Source organism: Fusarium poae, chromosome 1 (genome assembly GCF_019609905.1).
Source record: "Fusarium poae strain DAOMC 252244 chromosome 1, whole genome shotgun sequence".
In the NCBI taxonomy this organism is placed as follows: Eukaryota; Fungi; Ascomycota; class Sordariomycetes; order Hypocreales; family Nectriaceae; genus Fusarium; species Fusarium poae.
In genome coordinates this window covers 74,427-94,398 of record NC_058399.1, presented here as the reverse complement: position 1 = coordinate 94,398, position 19,972 = coordinate 74,427, and the positions used below count along the sequence as shown (strand labels likewise).

Below are 19,972 nucleotides of genomic sequence, written 5' to 3'. Positions count from 1 at the left end.
ACCTCACAGTAAAATTGTGACTAAACTCAAATACAAGGCTGTTGTGCTTTTAATTTTTTTCGTCATCAAGGCTATATAAGTCTTCATTCCCCCTCTGACAAGTTTATCCAACTCTTTCTACTACACAGACGTAGCGACTACACCAAGTGTCTAGTAACCAGATTCATCGACAGCATGGACGCCTTTCAGACCCTACCGGCGGAGGTCTGCCTCCTTATCATGGAGAGCATCCACTCACACACAACACTTTGGAGACTCATCAAAGCATCTCCAACAATGCTGAGACATCACCAGCAGTACAAATTCAGTATTATGCGTACCTATCTATTAGACCTGACAGAAGCGCGTGATAACGACAAAGGCTTACTCGAAGACGCCATAGCCATCATCGGGTTCAATGAAACACAAGGTAATGCTTGGGCGATAGAGAATCACTTTAATCAGTGGGTCTCAAAGGAACTTCCCGACCCCATCCAAGGCTTCGACAAATACCGCATCACCGAACTTTATCGCATGTTCTCGCGAGTGGGACTTCTCATTGAGGATTACATGTCCAAGGCCACATCATCTACTCCCGTTATCGCATACCTCAACCTTCCCAAAATCGTATACACCGACACCGACACTGGCAACAGAGTGACTTTGGACGATTTGACAACTATGGAGAGACATCGACTGTTTCGAGCCTTCCTCAAGTTTGAGCTGCTCTGCAAGGTCTTTCATCCCCAAGTGGCAGACGCCCTAGGGGCAGATCAGCAGTGGGCAAGAAGCATCCAGCTTGAGTCTTGGTACGAAGATGACGACGACATTCAGCCAGGCTCGGAGAGATACTGGACGCTTGCCCATGCCTCTTGGCAGACACTTGATCCATTGCTGTACGAGTCTCTCCATTGCGTCCGGGACTATCTACAGGCCTGCTATGGTGCTGTCTTTGCACACGTTGCCTGGGCGGATAGATACCCTGCCTTTTTCGCTGGAGGACCCAGGAAGAAGAACCTTCTTTATCCCGACAACATGTACATGAGCTCTTATGCGTACTTCGAGGATCTACGAATGCCCCAAGAATGCGAATATTTGACTGATTGGACAGTCTGCCAAGGAATTGACCTTTTATTCCACTTGCTGAATCACACGGGCAAGGGCACTCAAGGAACTCAGAACATGCGAAGCTGGCTATACTCCATCTACAGTGAGAATCCAATCAGCTCACAAAGTATGAACAGCTGCTTTCTATTTCGAGATCACCCTGGGGACTTTTCTTCAATCCAAACGCACATTCGATTGCCTGAAATACTAGCGAGAAATGAGAACTCAAGCCCAGACTCCGACTGGATATACTCAAACTCATCCGAGGGCCCTCCTAGTAGCCCATACTCAAATGCGCAGGGATGGAAAGAGAAATACCTGGCTGACTATGCGGGTGTTCGGTTTGACCAGCTCAGAATATTTCGACAGCGCGCGTGGATATTCGGTGACAATGCCAGATTATTTCCACCCGTGGATATACATTTCCCGGATATCGAGACTCTGTCATCGGAGAAGAGACATGGAGCCATGGACCGCCCTTATTCAGACCACATACGCCAAAGACGGCGATCACCAGAATGGCAAAACTTATGGGCAGGACGAACTATGGAATCACGACCTGCGTATCATGATCAATACAGCATGGTGGAATTCCCGCGGAATCATCACTCTCGGATTCCAGTATTCTATGGAAGCACCAATAGCCAAGAACTGACCACCTTTTGGCGACACGTATGAAGAAAACACTCACATATCAACGGTCTATGTACCGACCGACTCTGCGCAAGTTGTATTGTTAACAAGTCTACAATTAAAGTACATGGATTAAATATTTGATGTACAAATGGGTGCAATTGTATGGGCTGGACTATTATTTGGTGATTTCCGAGGCGTAAGGTATGGGCTGGAAATTTGTAACGAGACTACTACCTTTCATAGAAGTGGAAAACTAAATGTATCTGCCTACTGTCCTATTGTTCCGTGTATTCAAGTTACGGACGATAAGATAATATCCACCTGGTTATGTAATCTGAACGATCAGGCAGCCGCTATTCTTATACATAAGATTACGCACGCCTGATAGGCAGCAATAATAACACAAGTTTAAATACCTTTTATATCACTTTCTCATTCCGGCCGTCTCTATCGTATTATTATTTATTATCATCTGCTACGTCAAAGACTCTCAAAATGGCCTCTCATGATATCCTCCCAGAAATCTCAACTCGTCAGTCAAACCTCAGCTCTGCAGCGGCACGTGGAAATGAGATCACTGGTCTCTCAATCTACCAGGATACAAATGAAGAAATAACTCTTGAAAGAGTAAAGGAGCTCATGTCAGAAATGAACGCTGATGTTCCGCAAGGAGGGGTAGACATTGTCTTTGGAGATAAAGAAACCCAACGTCTACGTTTCTGGGAACCCACATCAAAATCCCGCAAGGCGCCAATTATTGTCTTTGTACATGGAGGGAGTTGGACAATCGGTACCTATCTCGACTCTGTTGGTTCACTGAAAGTCAAATACTTGAACAATCTTGGCTATGCATTTGCTTCCGTCGACTTCGCCCTCATACCAAGTGTTACTGTAGAGGAGCAGGTCCAAGAAGTCGCCGATGCTGTTTCATACATAATGAGAAATTCCAAGGAACTTGGCATCGATCCTGAAAGTGTTGTCTTGATGGGCCATAGCTCTGGCGCTCATGTTGTGAGTCTGGTCGGTACCGATACAAGCTACGCACAGAAAGCCGGCTTCAATATCAAACGTTTGAGAGGAGTCATTGCGCTTGACGGCTCCAACTACAATGCAGCTGCGTCAATTGCTGACAACACGGGATCAATTGTTACCAATATGCTCAACGCACTGGGTAGTAACCCACAGAGGTTGGAGTCAATGTCACCAACGCTACACGCAGCCGGACCCAACGCTCGCGCGTTTCTTCTTCTCCATGTTCAACGCAAGGGAGATATTCGACAAGCAGTAGAGTTCTCTGCTGCATTGAGAACTGCAGATACAAGTGTTGATTTGCATGTCTTTGAAGGAGAGGGCTTTGAAGGGCATGTGACGTTGCTCATGAAGATTGGTGACCAGAAATATCCTGCAACGGATGTGATGAAGAAATGGCTGGATCAGTATGCCCCAGCTTAGTAGTAGTACTATATGAAGGCATCATAGGAGCCTCAGCATTTATCGTGGGGAGGGGAGAGGTGTAAGATCGGTACAGGATGCGCGTGAATTGGTACAACTTAACCCACGCACCCACGGGCAGAGATTTCAGGGTTGCCAAATTACAATGCGGATACCTCTAATCTTCTTTATATTTTTCTCGTCACTTACAAAAAAAAAAAAAAATATCTATTACAGTCACAGGAGTATGGCCAGCATCTGTTCCTAATTTTGTAGAGCTTTAGGATGAGGAAACATTATATTCCTTTTTTAAAAGCTAATGATTAACGTATTTCCACAATGGCCTGATTTTCCACATAGTACCTGTGCTCAAAAACTATTTCGGCCTTTATCACTAGTGCTTAGAGAATGCAAAGGACGTATGGGTTCGCTCAGCTTGCCCTATGCACGTTTTATCGCGCTAGCTAGCACTATCGACTTGGACTATTGAGCACTAGTGATTACGGTGGAAATTGACATGTATCTTGTATTTAAATAACAGTCAGGACTGTACATGTAATTATGAGAGACAAAACACTCCGCTTAACCTTTTTTCTAATCCACAGTCTTTACCTTATTATTGTTACTACAATGAAAGCAACGCGTATTTGTCTAACATTGGTGGCCCTGGTGTTTTGCGGCAATGGATACGCAAGTCCATGCAAGCCAAAGCCTTCAACAGCTACCATTCTTACTTCTAGCGAGATCCCAACCACTACAGCTACAATCTCTGTTGCAGAGTCCTCAGTAACTACGTTTGCTTTAATCACTTCTGAGTCTGCCACTTCTGAGTCTGCCACTTCTGAGTCTGCCACTTCTGAGTCTCTTATTTCTGAGTCGACCGCTACCATGTCCACTGCGATTACTTCACTTGCTGAGCCCTCCTCAACTGCGATTTTGACTTCCTCCGATGCCCCGACAACCACTACTGCGGTAGAGGAATCGTCACCATCCAGCCTCTTCATTAATCCATCTTTTGACGAACCTACCGACTTGGGACAATACGATGGGTCTCCATGGATGTTAAAGGACGATGTCTCTCCTTTATCGGTCAGCATCAAGTCTGACCTTGCGCACACAGGGTTACACTCAGCGTATGTATAGCCTTATACAAAATATTATTTTGCAATATTGCGTACTAACACTGTTTGTTCAGATACTGGTCCGTCACCAACACTGTCCAAAATGGTCGTATTTACCAGAGAGTGGATTTGGAACAGAGTACCTTGTACAAACTATCATACTGGTGGTATGTCGACGAGGTCGAACAGCCCACCGGACTTGATACCTGCTTTATATCCATGACACAAGATGGCGTTGACGGGCTGTCAAGGTCTTTTCCTGAATTCTTCTTCCTTCCATCAACGCTGCCTCTATCGACCTGGACAAAGCGCGAGATTCCTTTCAATTCCATCAATATTACTCCAGCATTCATGACGTTTTCTGTCACATGCTACGCAAGTGCAGGAAGTGGACTGAAGATTGCTATTGATGATATTACACTGTCCAAGGCCTAGGGGCTTGAACACTAGGGGCACATTGGCTTGTCTGACATATTGTACTTTTCTTCTCTAAGCTCAATTATTGAGTTTATATCTTGTATTATAATTTACGTATTTATTGAAGTTTCCCCTCAAATATTCGCCCGTCTAGCCTACACATAAAGATTCAAGTTGTAGGCGCAATAATATATGTAGAAATAGATAATTATTTTCTAAGATATGAGAAGTGTTTCTACATTGTTAATATAACCATATAGAATCTTGTTACTGTATCTAATCCCTCATATATTCCCCAACGTCGCTACTTCGATGCTTCATAATAAGCTGCTATAGCAAATCAATCAAGAGCATCGTCCGTCTTCGGGGTCAACACTGCACGCCTGGTTAGCTTTTCGTTCCCCACGAAGAATAGGTAAAGATCGAGAAACACATACCGCCACTTGAATCTGCTGTTGTGGTTCGTGCCTCCCTGTCGGCAATTCTCAATCATATGCTGCAGCCAAATCTGACATTCCTCGGATGACAGCGTATAGTCCTTGGGCTGAGTATTCTGCATCTCGAAAATGAAGTGGTAGTTCTTGTTAGACTGCCAGTAGTTGTAGCAGCCCTTCTTTATCTGACCCTGACGGTAATTCCCAGCTCCTCCGCTACCGGAGCACCAGCGACCGGCACGATCAATGGCCCAGTCCGTATTGTCACCAAACTTGACACCACCCTGGTAGCAGTACCGGTTTTGGCGCTCCATGAGATTAGAGGTGTTCTCAGAAACCTGTTCGAAGTCGAAGCCGTCTGCAGCGACATCGTGCTTGGATGGATCAGAGACAGGGCTGGCAATGGTCATTGCCACTGCAGACAGGATGGTGAGGAGGTTGGTGATTTGCATGATGAAGGCGGTTGAAATGGTCTTTGAAGACTGAGATAGTGTGCTTTTATGATTGACTTGAAGTCGAAGGATGCTGATGAGGGTGCAGAAGATCCTACTCTAGGTCGAGGGTCTCTGCTCTTTATAGTTTTTTGTTCTGAACACATTGCACAGTTTGTATGTTTTGAATGGTACCCTCATTACGAATGATCATGTAGCACCACGACGCGTCTTCTCGTCCCAGCATACATCGTGAAGGCCGTCCAATGATAATTACTGGTTTCCGATCTGACTGTCGACGGCTGTGTCCGCGAATGATGCACCCTTGTCTATGATTACTCAATAGTAGTTAGCGTTGCATGCATAGTACAGTAAGCACAGGTACAATTGTTTAAATTGGACTTTTATTGGTCTTGAGACACAGAGCGGAGAGCTGAACATCTCCACCAGGCTATGTAAGCTTACTTATTACAATACATTAGGTTTTCGGCAGTTGGAAATTCGGTTCACTATATTGCGCTGACATTAGAATATCATATTATTTAATGCTTTCTAGCTCCTGCTTTATCTTGGCATATCCCGGATATACTCATTTAGGACATAATAACACCTAACCTATTGATAATTCGCCCTTGGCGTCCTGGTGGACAGGAGAGTAACTAAGCGTTCGCCAGTACTTCCCAGTGCTAGGGGGAACTTAATTACACTGTCTAAAATGGAGACAAACTGTAGAACCTCGGCTTACAAATTAGGATAATGCTCACAATCTCAAGCCATCACAGACAGTTCAATTCAGCTAATCTCGGTGCTGTACATGCTTCTTAACCTCGGCGCTAACACCAAGCCAAAGCATGTCAGGCCTGCTGTAGTGGCCACATACATCAAGGAAGCTCTTGGACTTTAGGATCTCGTCCACATCCAACGTAGCGTAGATGATCCCTTCCTCATTCTCTGGAAGGTCTTGTGATATAACTCTTCCATCAGGCCCAAAGATCGCTGAGCTACCGCCTCCAGGACTACCCATTATGAGACTGCCCTCGGTGCCCATGGTCTTTAAACCTTGTTCGCTGATGATCGATGTTGCATGTAGGACGAATGATTGAGACTCAACGGCGTATGTTTGAGACAAGCATCTACCACCTGCATCGTCAAGTTAGCCATCTGATGAAAGGCCATTCTGTGAATATCTAGACATGTATTGCGTACCTTCTTTAGTCATGGACCAAAGCTCCTTTTCACTTCTGTAAGGATACAAAGGTGGCCATGCAGCAACGTGAATTTGCTCACGTTGATTGTAGAGATAATACTTGAGCAATGGCTGAGTGTGTTCCCAGCAAGACAGCGCTCCTACACGGCCAACGCCAGTATCAACAACACTATTGAGGGCATCCCCAGAAGCATCGCCGAATATGGTTCTCTCCATATGGGTAGCCTTGATCTTGCGACGAAGGGCCAAGATTTTACCATTCGAATCAATAATTGCCTGCGAAATATACAAAGTATTATGTGAATTCTCCGAGAACCCAAGCACAACTACAATGTTGTTATCCGCTGCGCACTGTTGAATCTTGGCCATCTCGGGTCCATCAGTGCGAAGGGAATTCTTAATGTATCGACAGGTCAGGTCCGGGTCCACGGGTCGCGACCTGTGGCCAAACTGGTGTTACTATTGCTCTGCAGTGAGAAACAGGCTGGGATGCCCGTGACTTACCAGATCCAAGCAGGATATCCGGTGATCCAGCACTCGGGAAAAGCTACCAACTCAGCACCGTTCTTAGCCGCGTCAGTGATCAAGGCGCAAGTCTTTTCGACAGAGCCTTGTAGGTCGAGCCATTTTGGCTCAGCTTGTGTGACGGCCACACGAACGTGCTGACGTGGTTCTTTGGAAGATTCTGGCCTATCCATTGTGAGAAAAAGGATTGTTTTTCGAGTTTGTACTTAGAAAAGCAGTCTAGTTGTATAGTTAGACACGAAGGATACATCCGAATAGAGAGGGTGGTGTTTGATAGAAATCTAAGAAAGGAAAAATTGGAAATAGCCACGTGTCAAAGCTTTGAAGTGTCACACTTTTCTTGAAAGTAACGTATGATGACCCCAGGTAAAGACCCTGAATCCCCCGATATTCAACATCTGATTACTGTCAAAGATCCTTGTCTATCACAGCGGATCTTGTACATCCGCCGCTAACTAGAAGCGCATTGGTTCACAGTTTCGTTTACCCATGAATGTCTCCACTTCCCTTCATTATCATGAAGTTATCAAGCGGCTTTTTTACCACCGCCCTTGTTTGTGATAAGTAGATAAGGTTATATAGTCACCATATGTGGAAAGAAGCCCTACATGGTTCTCATTGTACATCGATTGGCAGATCGAGATTGTTTCGTTACCGTAGATGAAAGTCACTAGGAGATTAGAAGATAGTCGGCAAACACGCTCCATTGAGGTAACGAGGGAGGACATTCGACGTAGTTATGTATCTGGAATCATTATGATTCTAACTTTATGAGTCATAATATATACCTTTAGACAGGACCTATATCAGCATCTAGGTTCAAAAACTGTGTTTTTTTATGAGTTGATTCTAAATGTATACTTCGGGACTTACGCCTCGAAAATCACCCAACAAAAGTTATGTATCTGGTGTATAACTACAAACTAACATCCATTATCTACACCCTTTGCTCATCGTAAAATAACCCCAACTGCCTACATTTAACATAACTTTTAGAGTCTAGAATCTAAACGTTAAACCTGACCTCCGGGGATAGTCCTTCCTGACCTCCGGGGATAGTCCTTCTCGAAGGCTCACGTCAGAATGGCATGCCAACAATCTCGTCCCGACGTCCTCCAGCTCCACCGAAGAATGTCGACTCAAATGGGGAAAATTATTAAAACCGGTCATTTCCGGCTCGAGAGATCATCAGAAAACCTCACAGCTGGCAAGGGATAGATGACAGGGGTTCTGTGGCGCTCCAAGCCCTTTGAGTCAAACCTCCCTTGACAGTGGACACGTTGTAGCTGATATGAAACAGAACAGTAAGTTTCGCTTCTTCAACCAGGGTCATTCATAGCTAGCGTACCAAGTCCAGCCATCTCATGTTAAGGATTGTCCTTTAAAAAATAAAAGGCCTACGAAATTGAAAATGCCAGGTATGCTTGTTCAGGAGGTAAATACAGGGTAGGCAGGGTTGGTTATTAAAGATTCAGAGGATAACATGGCAATAGGCCGATTTAGAATGACAATTTGAAATCACACTGTACCTGACAAGGACTACAGTGAGCATGATGAGACTAGAAGTTTTGCAATTAGAAGATTGAGACACTCTGTCCTTATTGCAAAGTTTGTCATTCCAAATCAACACCTTTCTCACTTGGGAATAAATAAGAATGCAATTTCAATAGTTTAGCATATGTCTCAGTTAACGGTACTGTTGCTCCGTCAGTCTCATTTCAAGTGGCCATCAGCCTTGCATGTCTCGCTCATCTCCCTACATCGGAAGTCTCACTATTCAGTCTGTCCGGACAGATTGACATTTTTGTTACTAAGATTGGAGACGTTGAGAGTGCTAAGACTTTAATTAAGAGTGAGTCAAGAAAATATATACTGGGAATAACTGTTCCCCTGATACACGAATTATGATAATATTGTGTGGCAAAATGTATGAGACATTGGCGCTCATAAGGCTGGCTGATCCCTATTTCCATTTAATCCCTGAAATTGGCGTTCCAAGACAGCTATCCGGTCATTCCAAAAGCCAACAGAATTCTTGAAAGTGTAACAATATGGATGGAGTAAACTGTGTTGGTCCTCGCTATTTATTGCACGTCTAGATTGACAGCCATTCCAGGAGCCAACAAGATCTGAAATTCCTGGCTGACTGTCGAATCTGACCTTTTTTATAACCCCTTTCTCGAAACTGTCATTTCGTAGTTCAGCCGCAAAAGTGAGACACGAGCTGATGATTTGTTTAAGAACTAAGCAGGAAGCAACAATCCATAATTGAAAAGAGGTCATAAAAACTAGGGCTCATCCTGTTCCTTGGATTTCTTACTCTATCAATTTTGCCTCTATCCTGTCAAAATGTCTAAAGAGTGGAAATCAGCACATCTGTCAACGGCTGCTTTCTATGCTATAGTCGTCTTGTGTATATTTACCTTGCCGCTTCTTTTCAGGCTTCCCAAGCTGCCTATGTCTATCTGGCTAAGCCCGTATAACATACGGGAGTCAAATGAACGTTACATCATGGCTTTGTGAGTGTTCTTTGTCACCGTGAGATTTGGAATGTTACTGATATAAGAAAGCGGCGATTCCTATACCCGTAGTGGTTTCAAAATGAACTGGACATATACCAAAACCGGCACCGAAATGGACGATATGGAGAAAAGCGAAAGACCAAACGGCAAGCTATTAGATGGCCCAAGTGCTATCAATCCAATCGGCAACCCGAAACTACCAGGTATAACATCGTCAGGTGGGAAAAACTGGATCATAAATATGGCTACAGAGTTTAATACCACGCTTACATTGGCATATATCTTTGCACGATCGGGATCTACAGTAGATGACAACATCATACCGGTGAGAATACCAAACCGATTCACCTTTGGGAACCAGATTATTCATTTCAACGACACAATTGGACATCGCCCTGACTATGCTCCGTGGACCCCGAAGAATACCGTTGCCACAATTTGGTTTGGCATCAACGACCTGGGCCTAGTCTTGAACAGAGGGGGCTTGGAAGGTATAGACGATCGATTAGAAGCGGCAAATCGACGCATTTTCGAGCTTACGGAACTTCTCTACGACATAGGCCTTCGTCAATTTGTATTCATTGAGGTTCCACGTAAGTACTTATTTTCCGTTCTCTCTACATGAACCAGGCTATTGACAATCACATAGCCGTCGAATTATATCCTGGGCACCAAACGAAGAAGTGCGACCCAAGTCACAAACACAAACACGAAATGTTTCTATATGGAGTCAACCTTTGGAACAGGGCACTTAGAGAAAATACCATACAGTTCGGACAAACCCATCCCGACGCCGAAGCTACTTATGTGGACGTGTGGGATATATTCTACCAAGCATTCTTCTATCCCAAGTCTTTGGAAGCAAAGAACGCAACGTGCATTGATCCGAAAGGCAAAGACTGTGTAAGTTTTCCTATTTTCGTGTTGCGATGTGTTTACTAACCAGTCGAAGCTATGGGCTGATGGAGGACATGCTGGGCGGAAGATCCACCAGCTTATCGGTGCTAGAGTAGCTGAGAAAGCCTGGGGAGAGGAAACTTCATAATCTTCGATTATATCCAAGACTTTTGTTTGCATGTTGTTTCAGTGTCGTTGTGTCAGGATTGGAAAACAAGATAGAAGTACCATTATTCCATATCTCTTATCATCGGCATGTGTCTATTGCACTAGTAGGCAGATCCATCCTCACAGCACAGTCTAATGTCATCGTATATGCGTCTCAGCCATGTTTCATGAAAGCACAACCTTCTTCAAGCGTTTCATCAATTCTCCACATCAGTCCAATGACCTTTCTATCGTTCCAAACAAAATGGATCTGATAGAACCAATACGGCCTACACCATTGGCCACGCTCAATGACCTGATCGAAAGTTTCGTTAAAGACGAAAATATTACGATGATAATAACGAAGGGTATACGTTTCATCATCTCTGCCCTGGAGTAACATGATCAGGTCCCCATTTTCGCCCACCGAGACTTGAATGTAAAACTGGTGTGATTCATGCCAAAAGAAGCCTGTGTATACGCTTAGGTCTCCAGGGAGTACACTAGGTTCTCGTCCTTTTGCAAGCGCGTCTCGTACACGCTCCATAGCCGAACGCCCCCTCAAAGCCGAAGAAGTAATAAAAGGAGAAAATTCAACCATACTGCTGTGGTTCAGATACTTTTCAGTAAGAATTTGACAGGTCCAGTCGGTTGCATCACAATGGCCGAGTGAGTTGCCAAGTATAACAATTCCGATATCCCGTTCAGGCATCATATAAACTGCTGATGAGCAGCCAATGTTGTTTCCAGCATGGTGGAATAGTAAAGGACCATTTTCGTAGTTTCCAAGTGTTGGATACTCTTCTAATAAACCCGAATTACCAGTGATCTCGCTGACTTGGTTTGGCAACTGCGTACGTGTCCAGCCTAAAGCATATGACTGCTCCCGAAGCGATGAGGTGACCTTGAGGGGTATTGCAGCTTCAAATATGGTGCGGAGGTCTTTATGATCCATTTTGATTTCTTCAATATTCTTTGATGTAGTGATAGCTCGTAAAAGAAAACTGTAAAAGATCACAAGGTCGCGTGTGCAACTGCGGATCCCTCCGGCAGAAAATGCAACGGTATCGCTCGAAATCAAAGGACTAGGAACTTGACGGAGTTCAAGGTTGAAATATAGTATATAGGCAAGAGAAACATTGTCATCCAGGTCTGGGGGTACCGTTGTGAATGTACGAAACATTCCCAGTGGCTTGAAAATGCGCTCCTCAAGAAACTCGCCATAGCTCATGGATGCAACCTTCTCAATCACACAGCCAACTGCGTGATAGCCGAAGTTGTTGTAGATAAATTCCTGACGGGGCGGGCGGTTCGAACCAAGTGACGCAAGTAGTGAAGTCCCCTGAGCTTTAGACAGAAGCAGTTGATTATCGGATCCGATAAAGAGTGCATCCGACCTAGATAGTCCAGTTCGATGGCTCAAAGCGTCTCGAATTGTAGAAGAACCAATTTGAGTGTCACGGAGTTCTTCTATATATTTATCAATTCGGTCATCCCAATGTAGTTTCCCGTCAGTAACCAGGCAGGCAACAGCAAGCGCTGTAAATCCTTTGCACATGGACCCAATGTTGAAAATTGTTTCAACATCAGGGCTGAGCTTCTTATTTACATCGCGATAGCCCAAGTACTTGTCGAATATCTTGCCCTCGTGGTTGAATATCCCGATTGCCAGACCTGGAGTTCCAGATGTTGTGCAGGCTTGTTTAATGAGGGGCTCGGCGAGTCGGTAGTTCTCTTGCCAGGCTCTTTCTATAGAGCTGGCTTTGAGCTCGGTGTTCTTATTCATGGAAGAATTGGCAATATCTGTTATGGTATGTGAAAGAAGAATGAGGATTTGATGAACCTTGTCTATTGGCTAGTTTGCAGATTTTAAAAATGTAGCCATCTCGATAGAAGAGTAACAAAGCGGGGAAGAGAGCTTCTATACAAGAATTAAGTTTTAAGTGCCGTTTAAACCAGGTGACTAATGACGTAATCGGTTTGTCTTATACTAAAAGTGTATGAGTTCTGTCGGCCTTCATAAGACTCTGACTGCAAAGTGGTTGGGGACTGAATCGCTATGCTTTTTTCTGCATCGGACAGTGACACAGCTAGAAAGTGTTGCATATACTACGTAATCTAATATCTTCTCAATGTCATTGATGTCCTTGATGTTGTGCTACATGTTATTGCGAATTATTATGTTTTAAAATCGAAAACAAATCGACTAGAATTGCATTAAATAATATAAATATTCTCAAAGTCAATATCTGCTTCCTTTGCATGTCTTCAGTACATTCCCATACCAAATGGCTCCTCGTGATGAATACCAAGCCACCGCGTCTCTCAAGATCAATATAGTGTCCATAGGTTTATCTATCTATCTATACATATTTGCCAATTCAGAGATAACAGACTCGCGCCAATAAGAACTTCCTGCTAGAATCAGAGTAGCGAGCGGAGCAAATCCACCAACAATGGCCTGTTGTGTCTTCACGAATCCAAGAGATCGTAACTGCCAGGCCGAGTAAACACAGCAAATCAAGCTTGATGCTGCGTTGACAGCACTGATCGTGTGGACAGAACCCAGCATGGATAAGATCATGTCTAGTCGGTTTTTAACGATACGTGCACCGGAGCTTGATGCAAGCTTCATCGCAAGGGGTAACATAATGGTGCCGCTGACTCAGCGGGAGTAAGCTACGGAGCTCTTAGAATTCCCGGTTCACGGTATTGTCAGGCGCCGATATAAGTGAATTTTTGTGCTCTTGAGTTGCTTGACCTGAATTAGATCGTTACATGGCGATTAACAAGCTCCGTTGCCTTTTTAGCAAAATGTATCAGGCCTATCCTGTTAAGTATCGATCTAGTGTAGCCTCTGCCTTAAGGTGTCTAGATACTTCGTGTGTAATTGAGCTTTTATTAACCCTGCTCTTAGGTATTCTAGCTAGTAGGCAAGCTAGCTACTGAGGTAGGGGAAATCTAGGGCTATTTTTAAGTAGAGAAAATCGTCTTAGCGAATTAAAACCCTCCTTAATATAGTGAGATATATAGTAGTAGCCCCTTAAAAACCTTCCCTAGGATTATCTCTATAGGTATAGCTTAATTAGATTAGATTAGCTTAGCTAGTTAAACTAATTAAGAGCCTTTTTTCTCCTCTAATAGCTAGTAAATTAGGAATTATAGGATTTAAATTTATTACCTTTAGCTCAGAGGATAAGCCGTCGGCTAAGCCCGGTGACCACTAACCGCTGGACCACCGACCCCCGGTGTCTAGATACTGTTTTTATTTTTGTTCTTATTTTTAAAGTATTTCTTTCTAGCAAGTGTCTTTCAATACCTCTCGCTCTATGCATTTCGACCTCCATCCATCTGTTCCTATGATATAATACCCCTGTGGCTAAAAATCAGATGTTGGATCTTCCAAGCTGAGGAATGGATTTCGATCGCATTTCATTATTTGTTATATACAATCTAAGCTCAGCGGATTAAAACGCTACCTATCATTACCGTCAAACCTGCCAACCTTCATGCTGCTTCAAATATATCTCCGTCCACGGTCAAGCACCGCAGTACCTTTCCAATTACTGAATGCAATTTTGCCTATATCAAACTGCGGTTGGATGTCCCCAATCCTTACATGCTCGTTCTTCAGCATCCGAATTCTCTCAATACCTCCCAGCATACTGCCACCATCCGGAACTGCAAAGTATGTCGAGTCTCTTGTCAGCATTGAAACACTACTCAATATATCCGGACTCCGGATTTTGCACTGCAAGGCAACGTGCCCAATAGTAAAGATGATCATGGCCAAGGAGGATATGCCATAAAGACTCATCCAGAGCCAGTCCACCTTGTAGACCTGTCCGTCAAATTCAGTCCACGTTCCCGTGCTATTGGCCCAATCTGCAAGAGGAGTGATGGTGTTGTTGATGAATCTGTCTGACATGACTTTTGAGGATGGCGATATCCCATCAGCGCCAACAATGATGGACTGCTCGAAGGAAGCTCTGACAACTGTATTCAGAATGGCTCCCAATCTGGCCTCAAAGATTTTGAACGGTACTTTGTCCAATGGTGGTGGTGTAATAAACTCTGTGAATTTGTAGAATTCCCCAATTGGACGAGCTAGGGTTGGATCTCGAAAGAAGAGGTTGAGTAAGTCGTTCTGCCCTCCTTCTGGGTCGGGAATGAGGCGAGTGGTCCATGCTAGTACTGGAAGGTTATATGCAAATGAGAAAACAGTGGTATTTGCTCTGACGGTGTGTCCTTTTGTGTGTCGCAGTCTCTCAACGGAACATGAGAGGAATCCAAAGTCAGTGGACCGAGAGCATTTTACCTCAGCATCGACATAGGAAGTGCTGGGGCTGCATGTTGTCATACCCCAGGAAAATCTATCACTAGAGTCATTGACACTGGCGGCGAAGAAAGCCAAGTTTTGCTTCAGCGGTCGATCTCGACTTGTATCTAGGACTGTAGAATTGCGACCTTTCCAAGTCTCGTTGAGATACTTGTCCTTAACCATGTCCAACTGGAAATTCGGCGGAGCATTTGGCGAGCCGAATATTGACTCCCTACTCTCGCGGTAAGCTTGAAAGAAGGAGTGGTTGGGGTAGTTGAGACCGATGGCGCCTTCAGAGACAATAGAATCGGCCAAAACCAGCTGTGATATATTATCTTGAAGCCAAGCGGTTCCATTGATCCATGGTTTGCACTACGCACAAGTTGTTACTAAGACACTCTCAATGGATAGACTTAAACTAACCGACAAGGAGATATATGATGATTGGACCATCATAGTAGAGTTTCCAGCTCGCATGGTTGGTACTCCACGGATTGGTATCCCGACAAGGGCTTCATAGGGAGGGATCGTGTCATTCGGAACATACACCCATTTGTGGGGGTCGTTGGAATCGTATCCGTCGAGCAAATGCAAATAGGGAAGCCGCACATTACCCCAGACATCCTGTTTACATAGCCGTCTGGCCTCATCGGGTCCGCCAACCTGTTCCAAGGCCTCTTCAAAATTGGAACTCGACCCATTGACATGCATTAAACGGGTGGCTGACGATGAGAATGCTGCTCCGAATATTGTTCGTAGGCCGAAAGGTAGTGCATACAAAGCTGGCAGTTCATCAAATCCGGCGCTAAATTGGGTGGACGGGTAGGAAATGATGGGAAAAGAATAGGATGCTATTTCAGGTTGCAGAGCCACAGCACGAAGCACACTTTGACCACCTAGGGGGCTCAAAGTCCAGGCCAACATCAGGATTGGAGACCAAAAGCTGAACAACTTCACCCAGAAGAATGACTTGAGTGTATTCGTCAGTGTAAGGCTGCCAAGTAGGATCTCAAGTGTCTGCAGATTATTAGTTGGTATGTTACTCTGACATTAATGGAAGATAACTAAGTTTATACTCACACCAAGTGTTGTCCCTCTCTCGCAACTGTACAGGGCGACACTTCTTAACACCGTACCAAGCACAGCTGCAAACGCGATGGGCCACAACGTTGCGGCAATGCTCGCAGCCTCCATAACACGACTTCCGAGCTGCGACTCAGGTTGCTGGTTGAGAGAAATTATGTACACTGCGAGTACTGTAGACATAGTGAGAATGAGCGTTTGAGTTGGTTCTTTTTCACGTACCTATAAATGGTGCTGGTATGAGAAACAAGCTGCTTGACAGAAGGATGTTCTGCCATTTTGGTAAAGACGAGTCCTTCAATGTGGCTACGTCAGTGGGCCAACCTTGCGGCACTGGCTCATATAGTTTTCCTTCATGTCTCATGCTGTCTTGAACGACCATGTCTATTGCAGGTTTCTGACACCAATAAGTCAATTGAATATATAGAGAATGATCCATAACTGTGTATCCAGTATCAGGACATCATATAAAAGAAAATGTTGCTATATGCTCTTCCTGAGAAACATCAGGCGGGCGGCTATCGCCACCATGAACTACAGATGACGAAGCGCCAATGGCGATGTAGGCCAATGGAATAAAAGACGCTTAGAAATGAACCTACTTGGCCACGAACATGACGACCAAGTTCTTACCAAAAAGGACTTTGGCCTGTTTCAACCGCCTGGGATGAAATATTGGCGAATGAGAATGAACGGTGAGCCGCCAATGCTGACACAATTTCATTTTCAGCCGCAAAGCCAGTAGAGAAACAAACCAGGCTGTAGTCACACTGCCCTCTTTTGTGGTGTGAAGTATTATCAGACAGCTTTCATGCACAATCAATCACATTTCATGTCACTATTGTGAATCTTGCCACCATATTCCACGTCATGGCTTCGCCCAATACGCCGGGACCAGCGGAACTTATTCACTGACATTTAATACTCATAGCATCAGATGATTATTAAGTAGCTGTTCCCAATATCTCCTCGGTTAACCCGGGCGCATTGGCGATAATCCCTCAAAGTTGCTTAACAGATATGGTTCTTTGAGGCCTGCCAATACTCCAGTTTCATGTTACACCGTGACCAAATATTAAATAATTGGCACTACGCCTTACAGGGACTCAGCCCCGATTAAGAGTGTAGCTGATAGAAAGTGATATTATCCCTGCTTGGTCGTGACAAGTCTCTCAGAATTTATAAAATGCCAAGGTAAGGTGCGAACTAAAACTACCGTGCTTCTTCCAGCCGCGCCTTGTGTAACCATAGTCACAATTTATTAAATTAGCCTAATTCCCATTCTTCTGGCTTAAAATTTATCTTTTATTAAGTAATTTTTAAGGTATAAGTCCTAAAGTATATATATAAAATTAATTTATAAAAAAAATATAATTTTTAAACTTAAATATTAATATAAATTTAATTTAAAAGTATATATTATAATTTATAAAGTTAAAATTATAATAATTATTATAAAAGCTTTTATTCTTTTTAAAGATTAATTATTAAATATTTCTTTATTAATATTAATATTAATATTAATAAAACTATTATATAAAATAATAAACTTTAAAATCTTTATTAATTTTAATTATATATTAAATTAAAAAATTATTTATAAAAATTTAATTTTTATAATTAATTTTATTTTTAAAAAGATATTTAATAAAATTATTTAATAATTTTATTTATTTTTAATATAATACTTTTATTAATATTTAAAATTAAAATATTATTAATATAAATAATAATTAAATTATTATTTTTATTATTTTTAATTATAATACTTTTAATTATATAATTAATTATTAAATTAATAAATTAAAGTTTAAATTTTTATTATATAAAGAAAAAAAAACTTTAAAGGCTTTTTATAATATTTAAAAAAAATATATTATTAATATATTAAGAAATAAAATACTTTAAATAAAATTACTTTTTAATCTTTAAAATAATCTTTAATAAAAAAAATAAATTATTAATAATTTATAAAGTATTTAATAAAAATAGTATTATTAAAAAGTTTATTAAATTAGAATTTATTATATTAAGAATCTTATAAAGTTAAAAGACTAAAGAAGGTTTTAAGAAGAAAAAGAAAAAGCTTATAATTAATACTATAGCTTTTAATATAATAAAATTTAATACAATAGTTAAAATTTATCTATTCTCTAATCAATACAAACTGGTGACTTTATTATTTACATCCTAGCTTTTTATATACAAACACGTTACACTCTACTATATATACAAGTTACCTCGTCGACCAAAAGGTGTGCAAACCTCTTGAGGACGTTGTTGATTCAGACGTTGCCGGATGGGGAGTAAGTCTTGGTACTGATCTGCCTCCGTCTTCAGCGAAGCTAACGGTTTGTTTTAGGTCATCACTGCATTCACTGCAGCTATTGTCCTAAACCTTTCTGCTATCGTAATAGCATATCTTCTTCTTGCCTTGCCTGATGATAGATACCAACCGGTCGACCGACTCCTTCTTGGAATGATAGGATTACGCATTCCTTCTCCACCGTCATGCGACCGTCCTACAAACACTCGAGACCGTAGTGGTATTGCTTCTGCGCCACCAACACCTGTTCCCCCGGTGGAGTCTCCTATACCAAGAACCGTTCCTGAGTCATTTCGTGATAACAAAGTCGAGAGAAATTGGACTTTGGCGTTGAAGGCTCTGGTCCTTGGAATGGGCGATCAACAACTATTCACCGGCATGGCCCTCATGATACCAATGCTGCTAATGACAGCAGGTTTGCATGGTTTGGATGAATCTCTCTCTGTTTACTCATTCAAAGTTGTTACCATGCTGGCCTACTTCTCTTTTATTATCCAGTTGTGTTCCCTTACAGTCATTCCAAACGATACCACCGAAAAACAACCCTTGAGATACTTCAGAGCTGGTATTATGATGCTTTTTCTTTGGATTCTAATATTTTGCATGGTTATTTCACAGTCAGTAACCTTCCGTTTCAACTCGAATGTCTCCGTCAAATGCGCACTACAAAATCTACATATAGTGGACCCTCAGAGGCCAGGCTATACAGTTTTATCTGATGAAGCTATCATCTTCTTCAACTTATTAGTCCTTATAGCAATCATCATGCTCGAATACTTCAGGCGAGTAAGGGGGCTCCTTAAACCGGATTCATCAGGTAGTACTAGAAATGCAACGCCTGTGGTTGAGCCAACAACTAACACGGCGACTATAACAATTGAACGCCCTAAGGATAAAGATACAATTGAACACAGGTTTTGGCTACATCTTGGCTTGGACAATTTCGAATGTAGCTTCCTCTTGGAGCTTATATGGATGCTGTTCTATTTTACATTTGGATTAGCGAATCTTTGCAAGTTTCTCATCGACGGACACGCGAACATTGGCGCTGTTGAGCCCAGCTTCGGTCAACTCGTCCCTATCTTCTTACTCGCTCATCCATTTGTGTCTGCCTCGGAAGCGATTTCAAGTGAGTCATCATGCATGTTCCCCAGTTTGTAGATACCTAGCCATTATTTATTGTTTCCCTGAAATCTTTTGTCTTTCGACTAATCTTTATAGGACCAAACTTCACCTTGAATCGATCATCAACCCTCCCAATACCAGATCCTTCGGCGTCGCCCTTCGGCTTGAAGGCTAAGCTCTTTTGCGTTATCTTTGTTTACTCTTCTGTTTTGGTAGTGTGGGCTTTAATGTTTGCTGCAGTTATACCAGGGGCGTATCCTCTG

At 42.7% G+C, this 19,972-nt stretch overlaps 9 protein-coding genes across 9 annotated transcripts; 5 read left to right on the top strand and 4 right to left on the bottom strand.

The window, feature by feature from the left end:
• Nucleotides 1-174: 174 nt before the first annotated feature.
• On the top strand, nt 175-1,764 carry FPOAC1_000039 (uncharacterized protein; the record flags this gene model as incomplete). The annotated part of the gene is made up of 1 exon (XM_044844659.1): nt 175-1,764. The coding sequence occupies one exon, from the start codon at nt 175-177 to the stop codon at nt 1,762-1,764; it is 1,590 nt and encodes a 529-aa protein (XP_044710575.1).
• Nucleotides 1,765-2,217: 453 nt separating this feature from the next.
• On the top strand, nt 2,218-3,174 carry FPOAC1_000038 (uncharacterized protein; the record flags this gene model as incomplete). The annotated part of the gene is made up of 1 exon (XM_044844658.1): nt 2,218-3,174. One exon carries the CDS (start codon nt 2,218-2,220, stop codon nt 3,172-3,174), a length of 957 nt encoding a protein of 318 aa, XP_044710574.1.
• A 609-nt stretch (nt 3,175-3,783) lies between these two features.
• FPOAC1_000037 (uncharacterized protein) lies at nt 3,784-4,709 on the top strand (the record flags this gene model as incomplete). Its single annotated transcript, XM_044844657.1, has 2 exons — nt 3,784-4,286; nt 4,349-4,709. The coding sequence occupies 2 exons, from the start codon at nt 3,784-3,786 to the stop codon at nt 4,707-4,709; spliced, it is 864 nt and encodes a 287-aa protein (XP_044710573.1).
• A 326-nt stretch (nt 4,710-5,035) lies between these two features.
• Nucleotides 5,036-5,577, bottom strand: FPOAC1_000036 (uncharacterized protein; the record flags this gene model as incomplete). Its single annotated transcript, XM_044844656.1, has 2 exons — nt 5,036-5,066; nt 5,129-5,577. 2 exons carry the CDS (start codon nt 5,575-5,577, stop codon nt 5,036-5,038), a joined length of 480 nt encoding a protein of 159 aa, XP_044710572.1.
• Nucleotides 5,578-6,352: 775 nt separating this feature from the next.
• FPOAC1_000035 (uncharacterized protein) lies at nt 6,353-7,461 on the bottom strand (the record flags this gene model as incomplete). Its single annotated transcript, XM_044844655.1, has 3 exons — nt 6,353-6,696; nt 6,763-7,202; nt 7,268-7,461. 3 exons carry the CDS (start codon nt 7,459-7,461, stop codon nt 6,353-6,355), a joined length of 978 nt encoding a protein of 325 aa, XP_044710571.1.
• Nucleotides 7,462-9,637: 2,176 nt separating this feature from the next.
• FPOAC1_000034 (uncharacterized protein) lies at nt 9,638-10,855 on the top strand (the record flags this gene model as incomplete). Its single annotated transcript, XM_044844654.1, has 4 exons — nt 9,638-9,807; nt 9,859-10,403; nt 10,460-10,713; nt 10,763-10,855. The coding sequence occupies 4 exons, from the start codon at nt 9,638-9,640 to the stop codon at nt 10,853-10,855; spliced, it is 1,062 nt and encodes a 353-aa protein (XP_044710570.1).
• A 174-nt stretch (nt 10,856-11,029) lies between these two features.
• FPOAC1_000033 (uncharacterized protein) lies at nt 11,030-12,640 on the bottom strand (the record flags this gene model as incomplete). The annotated part of the gene is made up of 1 exon (XM_044844653.1): nt 11,030-12,640. One exon carries the CDS (start codon nt 12,638-12,640, stop codon nt 11,030-11,032), a length of 1,611 nt encoding a protein of 536 aa, XP_044710569.1.
• Nucleotides 12,641-14,371: 1,731 nt separating this feature from the next.
• Nucleotides 14,372-16,640, bottom strand: FPOAC1_000032 (uncharacterized protein; the record flags this gene model as incomplete). Its single annotated transcript, XM_044844652.1, has 4 exons — nt 14,372-15,547; nt 15,599-16,192; nt 16,256-16,431; nt 16,481-16,640. The coding sequence occupies 4 exons, from the start codon at nt 16,638-16,640 to the stop codon at nt 14,372-14,374; spliced, it is 2,106 nt and encodes a 701-aa protein (XP_044710568.1).
• Nucleotides 16,641-17,444: 804 nt separating this feature from the next.
• FPOAC1_000031 (uncharacterized protein) lies at nt 17,445-19,745 on the top strand (the record flags this gene model as incomplete). Its single annotated transcript, XM_044844651.1, has 3 exons — nt 17,445-17,452; nt 18,495-18,564; nt 18,621-19,745. The coding sequence occupies 3 exons, from the start codon at nt 17,445-17,447 to the stop codon at nt 19,743-19,745; spliced, it is 1,203 nt and encodes a 400-aa protein (XP_044710567.1).
• Between the last annotated feature and the right edge of the window lie 227 nt (nt 19,746-19,972).